General features: G+C 35.7%; 1 protein-coding gene across 2 annotated transcripts in view; it reads left to right on the forward strand.

Annotated features, from left to right (window-relative positions):
- The window catches only part of LOC134692950 (uncharacterized), a 28,778-nt gene that overhangs the window by 2,826 nt on the left and 6,095 nt on the right, over positions 1-19,857 (forward strand). Inside the window, exons 3-5 of one of the 2 annotated variants that reach the window (XM_063553597.1) lie at positions 2,001-2,118; positions 3,056-3,161; positions 17,995-18,210. In XM_063553597.1, coding sequence (XP_063409667.1) covers positions 2,001-2,118; positions 3,056-3,161; positions 17,995-18,210 — 440 coding nt within the window. The remainder of the gene's footprint in view (positions 1-2,000; positions 2,119-3,055; positions 3,162-17,994; positions 18,211-19,857) is intronic. The other variant, XM_063553598.1, reaches the window with a different exon arrangement.

A 19,857-nucleotide genomic window follows, 5' to 3' on the forward strand; every position in this document is an offset into this window, starting at 1 on the left:
CAACGACATGGGTAGAAAAGGATAACGACATGGGTAGAAAAGGACAACGACATGGGTAGAAACAGACAACGACATGGGTAGAAAAGGACAACGACATTGGTAGAAACTGATAACGACATGGGTAGAAAAGGACAACGACATAGGTAGAAACTGACAACGACATGGGTAGAAACTGATAACGACATGGGTAGAAAGTGACAAGGACATGGGTAGAAACTGACAACGACATGGGTAGAAACTGACAACGACATGGGTGGAAAAGGACAACGACATAGGTAGAAACTGACAACGACATGGGTAGAAACTGATAACGACATGGGTAGAAAGTGACAAGGACATGGGTAGAAACTGATAACGACATGGGTAGAAAGTGACAAGGACATGGGTAGAAACTGATAACGACATGGGTAGAAACTGACAACGACATGGGTAGAAACTGACAAGAACATGGGTAGAAACTGACAACGACATGGGTAGAAACTGATAACGACATGGGTAGAAACTGATAACGACATGGGTAGAAACTGACAACGACATGGGTAGAAACTGATAACGACATGGGTAGAAACTGATAACGACATGGGTAGAAACTGACAAGAACATGGGTAGAAACTGACAACGACATGGGTAGAAACTGACAAGAACATGGGTAGAAACTGACAACGACATGGGTAGAAACTGATAACGACATGGGTAGAAACTGATAACGACATGGGTAGAAAAGGACAACGACATGGGTAGAAACTGACAACGACATGGGTAGAAACTGATAACGACATGGGTAGAAACTGACAAGAACATGGGTAGAAACTGACAACGACATGGGTAGAAACTGATAACGACATGGGTAGAAACTGATAACGACATGGGTAGAAAAGGACAACGACATGGGTAGAAACTGATAACGACATTGGTAGAAACTGACAACGACATGGGTAGAAACTGATAACGACATGGGTAGAAACTGATAACGACATGGGTAGAAAAGGACAACGACATGGGTAGAAACTGATAACGACATGGGTAGAAACTGATAACGACATGGGTAGAAACTGACAAGGACATGGGTAGAAACTGACAACGACATGGGTAGAAACTGACAACGACATGGGTAGACACTGACAACGACATGGGTAGAAACTGACAACGACATGGGTAGAAACTGATAACGACATGGGTAGAAAAGGACAAACAGTAGTACACAAACCCAACATTGAAAACCTAAAAACGGATCAATACGAACGCCACCAAAATATGAAAGTGATTGAAGGTACCCCGGAACTCAGTGTGGAAGGGCGTATGGTTGCCAGCATACCTACCACATATGTTTATGTGACGTAGCTTGCTCTGTTCTTTCTAGGAATTCCTGAGATTATAGATATCATTTCCTGTTTATGTGACGTAGCTTGCTCTGTTCATTCTAGGAATTCCTGAGATTATAGATATCATTTCCTGTTTATGTGACGTAGCTTGCTCTGTTCTTTCTAGGAATTCCTGAAATTATAGATATCATTTCCTGTTTATGTGACGTATCTTGCTCTGTTCATTCTAGGAATTCCTGAGATTATAGATATCATTTCCTGTTTATGTGACGTAGCTTGCTCTGTTCTTTCTAGGAATTCCTGAGATTATAGATATCATTTCCTGTTTATGTGACGTAGCTTGCTCTGTTCTTTCTAGGAATTCCTGAGATTATAGATATCATTTTCTGTTTATGTGACGTAGCTTGCTCTGTTCATTCTAGGAATTCCTGAGATTATAGATATCATTTCCTGTTTATGTGACGTAGCTTGCTCTGTTCTTTCTATTAATTCCTGAGATTATAGATATCATTTCCTGTTTATGTGACGTAGCTTGCTCTGTTCTTTCTAGGAATTCCTGAAATTATAGATATCATTTCCTGTTTATGTGACGTAGCTTGCTCTGTTCATTCTAGGAATTCCTGAGATTATAGATATCATTTCCTGTTTATGTGACGTAGCTTGCTCTGTTCTTTCTAGGAATTCCTGAGATTATAGATATCATTTCCTGTTTATGTGATGTAGCTTGCTTTGTTCATCTAAATATTGAAATGGAAGGTGTACAGTTTTGTAAACCTCAACAACAGAAAAAATCGTCGTAAGTTTATACAAATATTCTAATGCTGGGTTATATTAACAGTATGCAATGATTACAAGTAATGACGTATTTGTATTTTTACCCTATGCACTCTTCAATCATTACGATATTCAAATCAACCTAAGCAAGATTTGTTTGTAGAACTTAGTTTTTTTTTGTAATTAAGGAATGACTGTAATATTTTTTCTGTCTATGAAGAAATAATATAAACAAAAATAAAGAAACACCGAAAAACGCGCGTAGCGGGTTATTTAACAGTGTGCACCACATTTTTTATGTTATATCGAAAAGACAGAAAAAATATTGCAGTCATTTCTTATAATTTAATTCTAAATTCCTTTTTGAACCGTATATAACCATGAAAAAACGTTGATGACCTCATGGTCACATGGCTAAATTATGTCTATGGGTTGATAACAAAATAACGTCAGCACGTTACATCCAAAATTAAATTATTTATATGTATATTTGATATTTAGTCTAATACCTTATCTTGTCACACTTCAAGGTTCATTCAAAAGACCAACCACACCGACAAAACCGTGAAATCAAATGATCCACTAGTATTACATATGTAATCATTTTAAGGAATTAACGAAAAACATTTCAAGACGCACTTATCATTCAACTTTTATGTTTTAACTAATTTTTAATTGCTTTCAAGTTATAGTTAGGGTTTGTTCTTGCACTTCGATCCGTGCATGTTTTTACTCCATCCAACCTGATCAAAATATAAATATCTGATTTTGTGATCCTCATACTAGAAGTATATAAAAACCTTAAAAAGTAAGATGATGTATTACAAAATGATTTTCAAGGTTTCATAACAGCAATTTTTGTTAAAATCGATATTCATTTTTTTCGTTAACACAATCGTTAAAAACAAACTTTTCGATTGTTTTTTTCTATTTAACATACATTTATACCTACTTTTAAGGTTCGAAGGAACATTTCTCCATGGTCAGAACAAGAATAAATCGAACCTACTGAAATTGATGAACAAACACGCTGATCTTTTCCCAAAACTTCTGTGTACCAAAGTGGTAAGTGTCCGTTTATCGCTATACATACCGATCTTTTCTCAAAACTTCTATGTGCCAAAAGGGTAAGTGTCCGTTTACCATTATACGCACTGATCATTTCCCAAAATTTCTGTGTACCAAAGTGGTAGGTGTCCGTTTACCATTATACGCACTGATCATTTCCCAAAATGTCTGTGTACCAAAGTGGTAAGTGTCCGTTTACCGTTATACATACTGATCTTTACCCAAAACTTCTGTGTACCAAAGTGGTAAGTGTCCGTTTACCGTTATACATACTGATCTTTACCCAAAACTTCTGTGTGCCAAAGTGGTAAGTGTCCGTTTACCATTATACATACTGATCATTTCCCAAAACTTCTGTGTACCAAAGTGGTAAGTGTCCGTTTATCGCTATACATACCGATCTTTTCTCAAAACTTCTATGTGCCAAAAGGGTAAGTGTCCGTTTACCATTATACGCACTGATCATTTCCCAAAATTTCTGTGTACCAAAGTGGTAGGTGTCCGTTTACCATTATACGCACTGATCATTTCCCAAAATGTCTGTGTACCAAAGTGGTAAGTGTCCGTTTACCGTTATACATACTGATCTTTACCCAAAACTTCTGTGTGCCAAAGTGGTAAGTGTCCGTTTACCGTTAAACATACTGATCTTTTCCCCAAACTTCTGTGTTCCAAAGTGGCAAGTGTCCGTTTTCCATTATACATACTGATCTTTTCTCAAAACTTCTGTGTTCCAAAGTGGTAAGTGTTCGTTTACCGTTATACATACTGATCATTTCCCAAAACTTCTGTGTACCAAAGTGGTAAGTGTTCGTTTACCATTATACATACTGATCATTTCCCAAAACTTCTGTGTACCAAAGTGGTAAGTGTCCGTTTACCATTATACATACTGATCATTTCCCAAAACTTCTGTGTACCAAAGTGGTAAGTGTCCATTTACCATTATACATACTGATCATTTCCCAAAACTTCTGTGTACCAAAGTGGTAAGTGTCCGTTTATGGTTATACATACAAATAATTTCCCAAAACTTCTGTGTACCAAAGTGGTAAGTGTCCGTTTACCATTATACATACTGATCATTTCCCAAAACTTCTGTGTACCAAAGTGGTAAGTGTCCGTTTACCATTATACATACTGATCATTTCCCAAAACTTCTGTGTACCAAAGTGGTAAGTGTCCATTTACCATTATACATACTGATCATTTCCCAAAACTTCTGTGTACCAAAGTGGTAAGTGTCCGTTTATGGTTATACATACAAATAATTTCCCAAAACTTCTGTGTACCAAAGTGGTAAGTGTCCGTTTACCATTATACATACTGATCATTTCCCAAAACTTCTGTGTTCCAAAGTGGTAAGTGTTCGTTTATGGTTATACATACAAATAATTTCCCAAAACTTCTGTGAGCCAAAGTGGTAAGTGTCCGTTTACCATTATACATACTGATCTTTTCTCAAAACTTCTGTGAGCCAAAGTGGTAAGTGTTCGTTTACCGTTATACATAATGATCATTTCTCAAAACTTCTGTGTACCAAAGTGGTAAGTGTCCGTTTACCATTATACATACTGATCATTTCCCAAAACTTCTGTGTGCCAAAGTGGTAAGTGTCCGTTTACCATTATACATACTGATCTTTTCTCAAAACTTCTGTGTGCCAAAGTGGTAAGTGTCCGTTTACCATTATACATACTGATCTTTTCTCAAAATTTCTGTGTGCCAAAGTGGTAAGTGTCCATTTACCATTATACATACTGATCATTTCCCAAAACTTCTGTGTACCAAAGTGGTAAGTGTCCGTTTATGGTTATACATACAAATAATTTCCCAAAACTTCTGTGTACCAAAGTGGTAAGTGTCCGTTTACCATTATACATACTGATCATTTCCCAAAACTTCTGTGTACCAAAGTGGTAAGTGTCCGTTTACCATTATACATACTGATCATTTCCCAAAACTTCTGTGTACCAAAATGGTAAGTGTCCGTTTATGGTTATACATACAAATAATTTCCCAAAACTTCTGTGTACCAAAGTGGTAAGTGTCCGTTTACCATTATACATACTGATCATTTCCGAAAACTTCTGTGTTCCAAAGTGGTAAGTGTCCGTTTACCATTATACATACTGATCATTTCCCAAAACTTCTGTGTACCAAAATGGTAAGTGTCCGTTTATGGTTATACATACAAATAATTTCCCAAAACTTCTGTGTACCAAAGTGGTAAGTGTCCGTTTACCATTATACATACTGATCATTTCCCAAAACTTCTGTGTTCCAAAGTGGTAAGTGTTCGTTTATGGTTATACATACTGATCATTTCCCAAAACTTCTGTGAGCCAAAGTGGTAAGTGTCCGTTTACCATTATACATACTGATCTTTTCTCAAAACTTCTGTGAGCCAAAGTGGTAAGTGTTCGTTTACCATTATACATACTGATCTTTTCTCAAAACTTCTGTGAGCCAAAGTGGTAAGTGTTCGTTTACCGTTATACATAATGATCATTTCTCAAAACTTCTGTGTACCAAAGTGGTAAGTGTCCGTTTACCATTATACATACTGATCATTTCCCAAAACTTCTGTGTGCCAAAGTGGTAAGTGTTCGTTTACCATTATACATACTGATCTTTACCCAAAACTTCTGTGTGCCAAAGTGGTAAGTGTCCGTTTACCATTATACATACTGATCTTTTCTCAAAACTTCTGTGTGCCAAAGTGGTAAGTGTCCGTTTACCATTATACATACTGATCATTTCCCAAAACTTCTGTGTTCCAAAGTGGTAAGTGTTCGTTTACCATTATACATACTGATCATTTCCCAAAACTTCTGTGTTCCAAAGTGGTAAGTGTTCGTTTACCATTATACATACTGATCATTTCCCAAAACTTCTGTGTTCCAAAGTGGTAAGTGTTCGTTTACCATTATACATACTGATCATTTCCCAAAACATCTGTGTTCCAAAGTGGTAAGTGTTCGTTTACCATTATACATAATGATCATTTCTCAAAACTTCTGTGTGCCAAAGTGGTAAGTGTCCGTTTACCATTATACATACTGATCTTTTCTCAAAACTTCTGTGTTCCAAAGTGGTAAGTGTCCGTTTACCATTATACATATTGATCTTTTCTCAAAACTTCTGTGTGCCAAAGTGGTAAGTGTTTGTTTACCATTATACATACTGATCATTTCCCAAAACTTCTGTGTACCAAAGTGGTAAGTGTCCGTTTACCATTATACATACTGATCATTTCCCAAAACTTCTGTGTTCCAAAGTGGTAAGTGTTCGTTTACCATTCTACATACTGATCATTTCCCAAAACTTCTGTGTGCCAAAGTGGTAAGTGTCCGTTTACCATTATACATACTGATCATTTCCCAAAACTTCTGTGTTCCAAAGTGGTAAGTGTTCGTTTACCATTATACATACTGATCATTTCTCAAAACTTCTGTGTTCCAAAGTGGTAAGTGTCCTTTTACCATTATACATACTGATCTTTTCTCAAAACTTCTGTGTTCCAAAGTGGTAAGTGTCCGTTTACCATTATACATACTGATCTTTTCTCAAAACTGCTGTGTGCCAAAGTGGTAAGTGTTTGTTTACCATTATACATACTGATCATTTCCCAAAACTTCTGTGTACCAAAGTGGTAAGTGTCCGTTTACCATTATACATACTGACCATTTCCCAAAACTTCTGTGTTCCAAAGTGGTAAGTGTTCGTTTACCATTATACATACTGATCATTTCCCAAAACTTCTGTGTACCAAAGTGGCAAGTGTCCGTTTTCCATTATACATACTGATCTTTTCTCAAAACTTCTGTGTTCCAAAGTGGTAAGTGTCCGTTTACCATTATACATACTGATCATTTCCCAAAACTTCTGTGTTCCAAAGTGGTAAGTGTTCGTTTACCATTATACATACTGACCATTTCCCAAAACTTCTGTGTTCCAAAGTGGTAAGTGTTCGTTTACCATTATACATACTGATCATTTCCCAAAACTTCTGTGTGTCAAAGTGGTAAGTGTTTGTTTACCATTATACATACTGATCATTTCCCAAAACTTCTGTGTACCAAAGTGGCAAGTGTCCGTTTTCCATTATACATACTGATCTTTTCTCAAAACTTCTGTGTTCCAAAGTGGTAAGTGTCCGTTTACCATTATACATACTGATCATTTCCCAAAACTTCTGTGTTCCAAAGTGGTAAGTGTTCGTTTACCATTATACATACTGATCATTTCTCAAAACTTCTGTGTACCAAAGTGGTAAGTGTCCGTTTACCATTATACATACTGATCATTTCCCAAAACTTCTGTGTACCAAAGTGGTAAGTGTCCGTTTACCATTATACATACTGATCTTTTCTCAAAACTTCTGTGTACCAAAGTGGTAAGTGTCCGTTTACCAGTATACATACTGATCTTTTCTCAAAACTTCTGTGTGCCAAAGTGGTAAGTGTCCGTTTACCATTATACATACTGATCATTTCCCAAAACTTCTGTGTTCCAAAGTGGTAAGTGTCCGTTTACCATTATACATACTGATCTTTTCTCAAAACTTCTGTGTGCCAAAGTGGTAAGTGTTTGTTTACCATTATACATACTGATCATTTCCCAAAACTTCTGTGTACCAAAGTGGTAAATGTCCGTTTATGGTTATACATACAAATAATTTCCCAAAACTTCTGTGTACCAAAGTGGTAAGTGTCCGTTTATGGTTATACATACAAATAATTTCCCAAAACTTCTGTGTACCAAAGTGGTAAGTGTCCGTTTACCATTTTACATACTGATCATTTCCCAAAACTTCTGTATTCCAAAGTGGTAAGTGTCCGTTTACCATTATACATACTGATCTTTTCTCAAAACTTCTGTGTGCCAAAGTGGTAAGTGTCCGTTTACCATTATACATACTGATCATTTCCCAAAACTTCTGTGTTCCAAAGTGGTAAGTGTTCGTTTACCATTATACATACTGATCATTTCTCAAAACTTCTGTGTACCAAAGTGGTAAGTGTCCGTTTACCATTATACATACTGATCATTTCTCAAAACGTCTGTGTGCCAAAGTGGTAAGTGTCCGTTTACCATTATACATACTGATCTTTTCTCAAAACTTCTGTGTACCAAAGTGGTAAGTGTCCGTTTACCATTATACATACTGATCATTTCTCAAAACTTCTGTGAGCCAAAGTGGTAAGTGTTCGTTTACTGTTATACATAATGATCATTTCTCAAAACTTCTGTGTACCAAAGTGTTAAGTGTCCGTTTACCATTATACATACTGACCATTTCCCAAAACTTCTGTGTTCCAAAGTGGTAAGTGTTCGTTTACCATTATACATACTGATCATTTCCCAAAACTTCTGTGTACCAAAGTGGCAAGTGTCCGTTTTCCATTATACATACTGATCTTTTCTCAAAACTTCTGTGTTCCAAAGTGGTAAGTGTCCGTTTACCATTATACATACTGATCATTTCCCAAAACTTCTGTGTTCCAAAGTGGTAAGTGTTCGTTTACCATTATACATACTGACCATTTCCCAAAACTTCTGTGTTCCAAAGTGGTAAGTGTTCGTTTACCATTATACATACTGACCATTTCCCAAAACTTCTGTGTTCCAAAGTGGTAAGTGTTCGTTTACCATTATACATACTGATCATTTCCCAAAACTTCTGTGTGCCAAAGTGGTAAGTGTTCGTTTACCATTATACATACTGATCATTTCCCAAAACTTCTGTGTGTCAAAGTGGTAAGTGTTTGTTTACCATTATACATACTGATCATTTCCCAAAACTTCTGTGTACCAAAGTGGCAAGTGTCCGTTTTCCATTATACATACTGATCTTTTCTCAAAACTTCTGTGTTCCAAAGTGGTAAGTGTCCGTTTACCATTATACATACTGATCATTTCCCAAAACTTCTGTGTTCCAAAGTGGTAAGTGTTCGTTTACCATTATACATACTGATCATTTCTCAAAACTTCTGTGTACCAAAGTGGTAAGTGTCCGTTTACCATTATACATACTGATCATTTCCCAAAACTTCTGTGTACCAAAGTGGTAAGTGTCCGTTTACCATTATACATACTGATCTTTTCTCAAAACTTCTGTGTACCAAAGTGGTAAGTGTCCGTTTACCATTATACATACTGATCTTTTCTCAAAACTTCTGTGTGCCAAAGTGGTAAGTGTCCGTTTACCATTATACATACTGATCATTTCCCAAAACTTCTGTGTACCAAAGTGGTAAGTGTTCGTTTACCATTATTCATACTGATCTTTTCCCAAAACTTCTGTGTACCAAAGTGGTAAGTGTCCGTTTACCATTATACATACTGATCATTTCCCAAAACGTCTGTGTGCCAAAGTGGTAAGTGTCCGTTTACCATTATACATACTGATCTTTTCTCAAAACTTCTGTGTACCAAAGTGGTAAGTGTCCGTTTACCATTATACATACTGATCATTTCTCAAAACTTCTGTGAGCCAAAGTGGTAAGTGTTCGTTTACTGTTATACATAATGATCATTTCTCAAAACTTCTGTGTACCAAAGTGTTAAGTGTCCGTTTACCATTATACATACTGACCATTTCCCAAAACTTCTGTGTTCCAAAGTGGTAAGTGTTCGTTTACCATTATACATACTGATCATTTCCCAAAACTTCTGTGTACCAAAGTGGCAAGTGTCCGTTTTCCATTATACATACTGATCATTTCCCAAAACTTCTGTGTACCAAAGTGGCAAGTGTCCGTTTTCCATTATACATACTGATCTTTTCTCAAAACTTCTGTGTTCCAAAGTGGTAAGTGTCCGTTTACCATTATACATACTGATCATTTCCCAAAACTTCTGTGTTCCAAAGTGGTAAGTGTTTGTTTACCATTATACATACTGATCATTTCCCAAAACTTCTGTGTACCAAAGTGGCAAGTGTCCGTTTTCCATTATACATACTGATCTTTTCTCAAAACTTCTGTGTTCCAAAGTGGTAAGTGTCCGTTTACCATTATACATACTGATCATTTCCCAAAACTTCTGTGTTCCAAAGTGGTAAGTGTTCGTTTACCATTATACATACTGATCATTTCTCAAAACTTCTGTGTACCAAAGTGGTAAGTGTCCGTTTACCATTATACATACTGATCATTTCCCAAAACTTCTGTGTACCAAAGTGGTAAGTGTCCGTTTACCATTATACATACTGATCTTTTCTCAAAACTTCTGTGTACCAAAGTGGTAAGTGTCCGTTTACCATTATACATACTGATCTTTTCTCAAAACTTCTGTGTGCCAAAGTGGTAAGTGTCCGTTTACCATTATACATACTGATCATTTCCCAAAACTTCTGTGTACCAAAGTGGTAAGTGTTCGTTTACCATTATTCATACTGATCTTTTCCCAAAACTTCTGTGTACCAAAGTGGTAAGTGTCCGTTTACCATTATACATACTGATCATTTCCCAAAACGTGTGTGTGCCAAAGTGGTAGGTGTCAGTTAACCGTTATACATACTGATATTTTCCCAAAACTTCTTTGTGTCAAAGTTTTAAGTGTCCGTTTACCATTATACATATTGATCTTGACAAAATTATTTTTATGTCTATCTGTACAAATTTCAAACGCGCATTTTTACACCAGCAATGAAAACCTTCTTTCCCTTACGGGTAGACTTTTTATATACATAAATTAATTGGTACAAGAAAAGCAAAATGAGTTTGTTAAATTTGATGTATGCCTTTTTGTGATTCTTCGTTACATTTGTTGTTTTTATAGTGATATTAAGATGATAACACAATATTGACTGCTGTACCCCTATTTTTGACATTTTTACTCTTTCAGTATGTTTGTTTTGTTCAGACATCGTTGACAATGTAATGGAATTTGATGCGACTGTCATACAAGTGAGAGGTTTAGCTAGCTATAAAACCAGGTTCAATCCACCATTTTCTACATTAGAAAATGCCTGTACCAAGTCAGGAATATGACAGTTGTTATCCATTCGTTTGATGTGTTTGGACTTTTGATTTTGCCTTTTGATTCTTGATTTTCCTTTTTGAATTTTCCTCGGAGTTCCTCGGGTATTTTTGTGTTTTTACTTTTTCCTAAACCTATTGTGTGCCAAAGTGGTAAGTGTTTGATTACCATATACATACTGATCTTTTCCCAAAACTTCTGTGTACCAAAGTGGTAAGTGTCCGTTTACAATTAAACGTACTGATCATTTCCCAAAACTTCTGTGTACCAAAGTGGTAAGTGTCCGTTTACAATTAAACGTACTGATCATTTCCCAAAACTTCTGTGTACCAAAGTGGTAAGTGTCCGTTTACAATTAAACGTACTGATCATTTCCCAAAACTTCTGTGTACCAAAGTGGTAAGTGTCCGTTTACCGCTATACATAATGATCATTTCCCAAAACGTCTGTGTGCCAAAGTGGTAAGTGTCCGTTTACCATTATACATACTGATAATTTCCCAAAACTTCTGTGTACCAAAGTGGTAAGTGTCCGTTTATGGTTATACATACAAATAATTTCCCAAAACTTCTGTGTACCAAAGTGGTAAATGTCCGTTTACCATTATACATACTGATCTTTTCTCAAAACTTCTGTGTGCCAAAGTGGTAAGTGTCCGTTTACCATTATACATACTGATCATTTCTCAAAACTTCTGTGTGCCAAAGTGGTAAGTGTCCGTTTACCATTATACATACTGATCTTTTCTCAAAACTTCTGTGTGCCGAAGTGGTAAGTGTCCGTTTACCCTTATACATACTGATCATTTCTCAAAACTTCTGTGTACCAAAGTGGTAAGTGTCCATTTACCGTTATACATACTGATCATTTCCCAAAACTTCTGTGTGCCAAAGTGGTAAGTGTCCGTTTACCATTATACATACTGATCATTTCTCAAAACTTCTGTGTACCAAAGTGGTAAGTGTTCGTTTACCGTTATACATAATGATCATTTCTCAAAACTTCTGTGTACCAAAGTGGTAAGTGTTCGTTTACCATTATACATAATGATCATTTCCCAAAACTTCTGTGTACCAAAGTGGTAAGTGTTCGTTTACCATTATTCATACTGATCTTTTCCCAAAACTTCTGTGTACCAAAGTGGTAAGTGTCCGTTTACCATTATACATACTGATCATTTCCCAAAACGTCTGTGTGCCAAAGTGGTAGGTGTCAGTTAACCGTTATACATACTGATATTTTCCCAAAACTTCTTTGTGTCAAAGTTTTAAGTGTCCGTTTACCATTATAAATATTGATCTTGACAAAATTATTTTTATGTCTATCTGTACAAATTTCAAACGCGCATTTTTACACCAGCAATGAAAACCTTCTTTCCCTTACGGGTAGACTTTTTATATACATAAATTAATTGGTACAAGAAAAGCAAAATGAGTTTGTTAAATTTGATGTATGCCTTTTTGTGATTCTTCGTTACATTTGTTGTTTTTATAGTGATATTAAGATGATAACACAATATTGACTGCTGTACCCCTATTTTTGACATTTTTACTCTTTCAGTATGTTTGTTTTGTTCAGACATCGTTGACAATGTAATGGAATTTGATGCGACTGTCATACAAGTGAGAGGTTTAGCTAGCTATAAAACCAGGTTCAATCCACCATTTTCTACATTAGAAAATGCCTGTACCAAGTCAGGAATATGACAGTTGTTATCCATTCGTTTGATGTGTTTGGACTTTTGATTTTGCCTTTTGATTCTTGATTTTCCTTTTTGAATTTTCCTCGGAGTTCCTCGGGTATTTTTGTGTTTTTACTTTTTCCTAAACCTATTGTGTGCCAAAGTGGTAAGTGTTTGATTACCATATACATACTGATCTTTTCCCAAAACTTCTGTGTACCAAAGTGGTAAGTGTCCGTTTACAATTAAACGTACTGATAATTTCCCAAAACTTCTGTGTACCAAAGTGGTAAGTGTCCGTTTACAATTAAACGTACTGATCATTTCCCAAAACTTCTGTGTACCAAAGTGGTAAGTGTCCGTTTACCGCTATACATAATGATCATTTCCCAAAACGTCTGTGTGCCAAAGTGGTAAGTGTCCGTTTACCATTATACATACTGATAATTTCCCAAAACTTCTGTGTACCAAAGTGGTAAGTGTCCGTTTATGGTTATACATACAAATAATTTCCCAAAACTTCTGTGTACCAAAGTGGTAAATGTCCGTTTACCATTATACATACTGATCTTTTCTCAAAACTTCTGTGTGCCAAAGTGGTAAGTGTCCGTTTACCATTATACATACTGATCATTTCTCAAAACTTCTGTGTGCCAAAGTGGTAAGTGTCCGTTTACCATTATACATACTGATCTTTTCTCAAAACTTCTGTGTGCCGAAGTGGTAAGTGTCCGTTTACCCTTATACATACTGATCATTTCCCAAAACTTCTGTGTGCCAAAGTGGTAAGTGTCCGTTTACCATTATACATACTGATCATTTCTCAAAACTTCTGTGTACCAAAGTGGTAAGTGTCCGTTTACCGTTATACATAATGATCATTTCTCAAAACTTCTGTGTACCAAAGTGGTAAGTGTTCGTTTACCATTATACATAATGATCATTTCCCAAAACTTCTGTGTACCAAAGTGGTAAGTGTTCGTTTACCATTATTCATACTGATCTTTTCCCAAAACTTCTGTGTACCAAAGTGGTAAGTGTCCGTTTACCATTATACATACTGATCGTTTCCCAAAACTTCTGTGTACCAAAGTGGTAAGTGTCCCTTTATGGTTATACATACAAATAATTTCCCAAAACTTCTGTGTACCAAAGTGGTAAGTGTCCGTTTACCATTATACATACTGATCATTTCCCAAAACTTCTGTGTACCAAAGTGGTAAGTGTCCGTTTATGGTTATACATACAAATAATTTCCCAAAACTTCTGTGTACCAAAGTGGTAAGTGTCCGTTTATGGTTATACATACAAATAATTTCCCAAAACTTCTGTGTACCAAAGTGGTAAGTGTCCGTTTACCATTATACATACTGATCATTTCCCAAAACTTCTGTGTACCAAAGTGGTAAGTGTCCGTTTATGGTTATACATACAAATAATTTCCCAAAACTTCTGTGTACCAAAGTGGTAAGTGTCCGTTTACCATTATACATACTGATCATTTCCCAAAACTTCTGTGTACCAAAGTGGTAAGTGTCCGTTTATGGTTATACATACAAATAATTTCCCAAAACTTCTCTGTACCAATGTGGTAAGTGTCCGTTTACCATTATACATACTGATCATTTCCCAAAACTTCTGTGTGCCAAAGTGGTAAGTGTCCGTTTACAATTAAACGTACTGATCATTTCCCAAAACTTCTGTGTACCAAAGTGGTAAGTGTCCGTTTACCATTATACATACTGATCATTTCCCAAAACTTCTCTGTACCAAAGTGGTAAGTGTCCGTTTACCATTATACATACAAAAAATTTCCCAAAACTTCTCTGTACCAAAGTGGTAAGTGTCCGTTTACCATTATACATACTGATCATTTCCCAAAACTTCTGTGTACCAAAGTGGTAAGTGTCCGTTTATGGTTATACATACAAATAATTTCCCAAAACTTCTGTGTACCAAAGTGGTAAGTGTCCGTTTACCATTATACATACTGATCATTTCCCAAAACTTCTGTGTACCAAAGTGGTAAGTGTCCGTTTATGGTTATACATACAAATAATTTCCCAAAACTTCTGTGTACCAAAGTGGTAAGTGTCCGTTTACCATTATACATACTGATCATTTCCCAAAACTTCTGTGTACCAAAGTGGTAAGTGTCCGTTTATGGTTATACATACAAATAATTTCCCAAAACTTCTGTGTACCAAAGTGGTAAGTGTCCGTTTACCATTATACATACTGATCATTTCCCAAAACTTCTGTGTGCCAAAGTGGTAAGTGTCCGTTTACCATTATACATACTGATCTTTTCTCAAAACTTCTGTGTGCCAAAGTGGTAAGTGTTTGTTTACCATTATACATACTGATCATTTCCCAAAACTTCTGTGTACCAAAGTGGTAAGTGTCCGTTTATGGTTATACATACAAATAATTTCCCAAAACTTCTGTGTACCAAAGTGGTAAGTGTCCGTTTATGGTTATACATACAAATAATTTCCCAAAACTTCTGTGTACCAAAGTGGTAAGTGTCCGTTTACCATTATACATACTGATCATTTCCAAAAACTTCTGTGTACCAAAGTGGTAAGTGTCCGTTTATGGTTATACATATAAATAATTTCCCAAAACTTCTGTGTACCAAAGTGGTAAGTGTCCGTTTACCATTATACATACTGATCATTTCCCAAAACTTCTGTGTGCCAAAGTGGTAAGTGTCCGTTTACAATTAAACGTACTGATCATTTCCCAAAACTTCTGTGTACCAAAGTGGTAAGTGTCCGTTTACCATTATACATACTGATCATTTCCCAAAACTTCTCTGTACCAAAGTGGTAAGTGTCCGTTTACCATTATACATACAAAAAATTTCCCAAAACTTCTCTGTACCAAAGTGGTAAGTGTCCGTTTACCATTATACATACTGATCATTTCCCAAAACTTCTGTGTACCAAAGTGGTAAGTGTCCGTTTATGGTTATACATACAAATAATTTCCCAAAACTTCTCTGTACCAAAGTGGTAAGTGTCCGTTTATGGTTATACATACAAATAATTTCCCAAAACTTCTGTGTACCAAAGTGGTAAGTGTCCGTTTACCATTATACATACTGATCATTTCCCAAAACTTCTGTGTACCAAAGTGGTAAGTGTCCGTTTATGGTTATACATACAAATAATTTCCCAAAACTTCTGTGTACCAAAGTGGTAAGTGTCCGTTTACCATTATACATACTGATCATTTCCCAAAACTTCTGTGTACCAAAGTGGTAAGTGTCCGTTTATGGTTATACATACTGATCATTTCCCAAAACTTCTGTGTACCAAAGTGGTAAGTGTCCGTTTATGGTTATACATACAAATAATTTCCCAAAACTTCTGTGTACCAAAGTGGTAAGTGTCCGTTTATGGTTATACATACAAATAATTTCCCAAAACTTCTGTGTACCAAAGTGGTAAGTGTCCGTTTATGGTTATACATACAAATAATTTCCCAAAACTTCTGTGTACCAAAGTGGTAAGTGTCCGTTTATGGTTATACATACAAATAATTTCCCAAAACTTCTGTGTACCAAAGTGGTAAGTGTCCGTTTATGGTTATACATACAAATAATTTCCCAAAACTTCTGTGTACCAAAGTGGTAAGTGTCCGTTTATGGTTATACATACAAATAATTTCCCAAAACTTCTGTGTACCAAAGTGGTAAGTGTCCGTTTATGGTTATACATACAAATAATTTCCCAAAACTTCTGTGTACCCAAAGTGGTAAGTGTCCGTTTATGGTTATACATACAAATAATTTCCCAAAACTTCTGTGTATCAAAGTGGTAAGTGTCCGTTTACCATTATACATACTGATCATTTCCCAAAACTTCTGTGTACCAAAGTGGTAAGTGTCCGTTTATGGTTATACATACAAATAATTTCCCAAAACTTCTGTGTACCAAAGTGGTAAGTGTCCGTTTACCATTATACATACTGATTATTTCCCAAAACTTCTGTGTACCAAAGTGGTAAGTGTCCGTTTATGGTTATACATACAAATAATTTCCCAAAACTTCTGTGTACCAAAGTGGTAAGTGTCCGTTTTCCATTATACATATTGATCTTTTCCCAAAACTTATGTGTGCCAAAGTAGTAAGTGTTTGTTGACCATTATTCGGCTCACTTCCTTTGGTGTTTTGCACTGTGCATCAGCTGATTTTTTGTAATGAACTGATGCACCATATCCTTTATTTATTATGCATCACCAAATAGACCACTTTCGAGTTCATCCGTCACCGGAAAAAACTCGTAAATTATACGCGCCTTTATCATCGTCATTTGTGCGTTTAGGGGCGTCGTCACTTCCTTCCAATGTTGAGCGAGTGGTTGGAAAACTATAATTCTATCTTGTACGAATTATTCGGCAAATTGAATTCTCAAAATTGACAATCAACACGGCTGTCATTAGAGAAATGTCAGTAAGTACCTACAGAGCAACCATTATTTCTAGTTTATCCTGCACAAAGACGATCACTAAGACGCTTGATGAACGTAAATAGTGCAGGGATACAGGCGAGCCCCTCTATCTGATAAATGACGTCAGAAAGGCGTGTATAATTGACGAGTTTTTGCCGGTGACGGATGAACTCGAAAGTGGTCTATTGATCTTCATTTTCGATAATTCTTTTTTTTGTCTTTACTTGCTGTTTATAATACTTTGTTTTTACTTTGCTTTTATTTCTTTCAATTTGTGACGCCTTCCTTTGCTCGATACGTATATTTATAATATCGGAATATGTTGCTTATATTTAAAGTTTGCCCTCATCATACATGTATATATGTATATGTATATAGATAATAGAGAATGAAAACAGAAAAATAAAACACAGCAGAATGCAGAGTAAATATTGGTAAAAAAAGAAACTCGAGTCCGATGTTAGAATAGGCAACAAAAGGAAATAATGAAAATGACAATGATTCAAACATTAACAAAGGACTTAAAGTAGATACTGACATGACAATGATCCACAAATTACCTACTTAATATATATTTTGTGAAGTATATGAAAGGGTTTATAAGCGGTGTGCTGTTTATGTAAAAAGTCTTTTAAAAACGTTAAATGTATAGAATAAAACTATTGAACTGAAAAATATTTATTTTCTATTAATATATGATAGAAATTTGGAGGTGTACGGAGAGACTTGGGCTTATGCGAGAGAAGTATACGTAATTTCGAAAAAAGTGAAGAGCCCGGATTAAACGTAAACAAAGTAGTAGAAGAAAGATTTCTAGCCAAAAAATTACAAAACTTGAAATCAAAAGACAGCAAAGAACTGAAGAAAATGGAGAAAGTCATGTCGGAGTTTGAAGAGTTAGGAGGAGAAATAATGAAGGTTCGTACAGACTATCGAGTTTTATAAACATGGTGAGGTGATGAAATGTCGAAGGTTCGTATCGAATATCGGGTTTTCTAAACATGGTGAGGTGGTGAAATAACGTAAGTTCGTATAGACTTTCTGATTTTCTAAACATGGTGAGGTAGTGAAATATCAAAGGTTCGTATGAATATCGGTTTTTCTAAACATTGTGGTGTGGTGAAATATCGAAGGTAAATATCGAATATCGGGTTTTCTAAATATGACAAGTTGGTGAAATATCGAAGTTTCAAATTTCGACTTTTGGATTTTCTAACATGGTGAGGTGGTGAAATATCGAAGGTTCGTATCTACTGTTGGACTTTCTACTTTTGGATTTTCTAAACATGGCGAGGTGGTGAAATATCAAAGGTTCGTATAGACTATCGGGTTTTCTTAACATAACGAGTTGGTGAAATATCGAAGATTCGTATCGAATATAGGGTTTTTCTAAACATGGTGAGGTGGTGAAATATCGAAGGTTCGTATCGACTATCGGGTTTTCTTAACATGATGAGGGGGTTAACTATCGAAGGTTTATAAAGACTATCGGGTTTCATAAACATGACGGTGTGGTGAAATATCGAAGGTAAATGTCGACTATCGGGTTTTTTCAACATCGTGGGGTGTTGAAGTATCAAAGGTTCGTATGTACTGTAAGATTTTTTACTTTTGAATTTTCTAAACATGGTGAGGTGGTGAAATATCGAACGTTATTATCGAATATCGGGTTTTCTTAACATGGTGAGGTAGTAAAATATCAAAGGTTCGTATAGACTATCGGGGTTCCTAAACATGGTGGTGTGGTGAAATATCGAAGGCTAATATCGACTATCGGGTTTTCTAATCATAGCGAGATGGTGAAATATCGAAAGTTCATATCGAATATCGTTTTTTTTTAAACATGGTGTGTTAACAAGGTGAGGTGGTAAAATATCGAATGTTCGAATAGACTATCGGGTTTTTTTTTTACACAATTTTACAATGTAAGTAGTTAAATATCGAAGGTTCGCATAGGTTTGCTACATGTGATTACAAAATTTTGCTAGAGGGAAATATCAAAGGATTGTTAATACTATATTAATTGTGGTTTCGTTTTAACCAACATGCTCGTACATATTTAATTTCGTGGTTTTGCCATTGGGTGTATATAAGTCTATAGAAAATTTGTAATTCGTTGAATATTTTATTTCAAGGTTCATATAGATCTGTACCCACGAAATACACGAAAGTAGGTATTCAACGAATAATAATAAATCCACCGTATCTGGGTTTCTACACACTGTAAGCTGATGAAAAATATCGAACGTTCATATCGAGTATAGGGTTTTCGACACATTGTTATGTGGTGAAATATCGATGGTTCGTACAGACTAATGGGTCTTGTATATACATTGTTAGGTTTTAATTCTACGTTATTATCGGTGAACTTATCATTGTTAATCATACCACTTCTCTGTGAAATGTGTTGTGCAAATGGACAAAATATCGCGAGCCTAAATCCATTTATTGGAAACACAAGAAACCGCGGAGGGATACGAACACCGGAGAGCAATTAATGAAAAAAAAATTGTAACGCTGAAGTAAAATCTGAATCAAATTACCATCATGGAGTTATTATAAAGT

This window comes from Mytilus trossulus, chromosome 12, assembly GCF_036588685.1.
Source record: "Mytilus trossulus isolate FHL-02 chromosome 12, PNRI_Mtr1.1.1.hap1, whole genome shotgun sequence".
NCBI lineage: Eukaryota > Metazoa > Mollusca > Bivalvia > Mytilida > Mytilidae > Mytilus > Mytilus trossulus.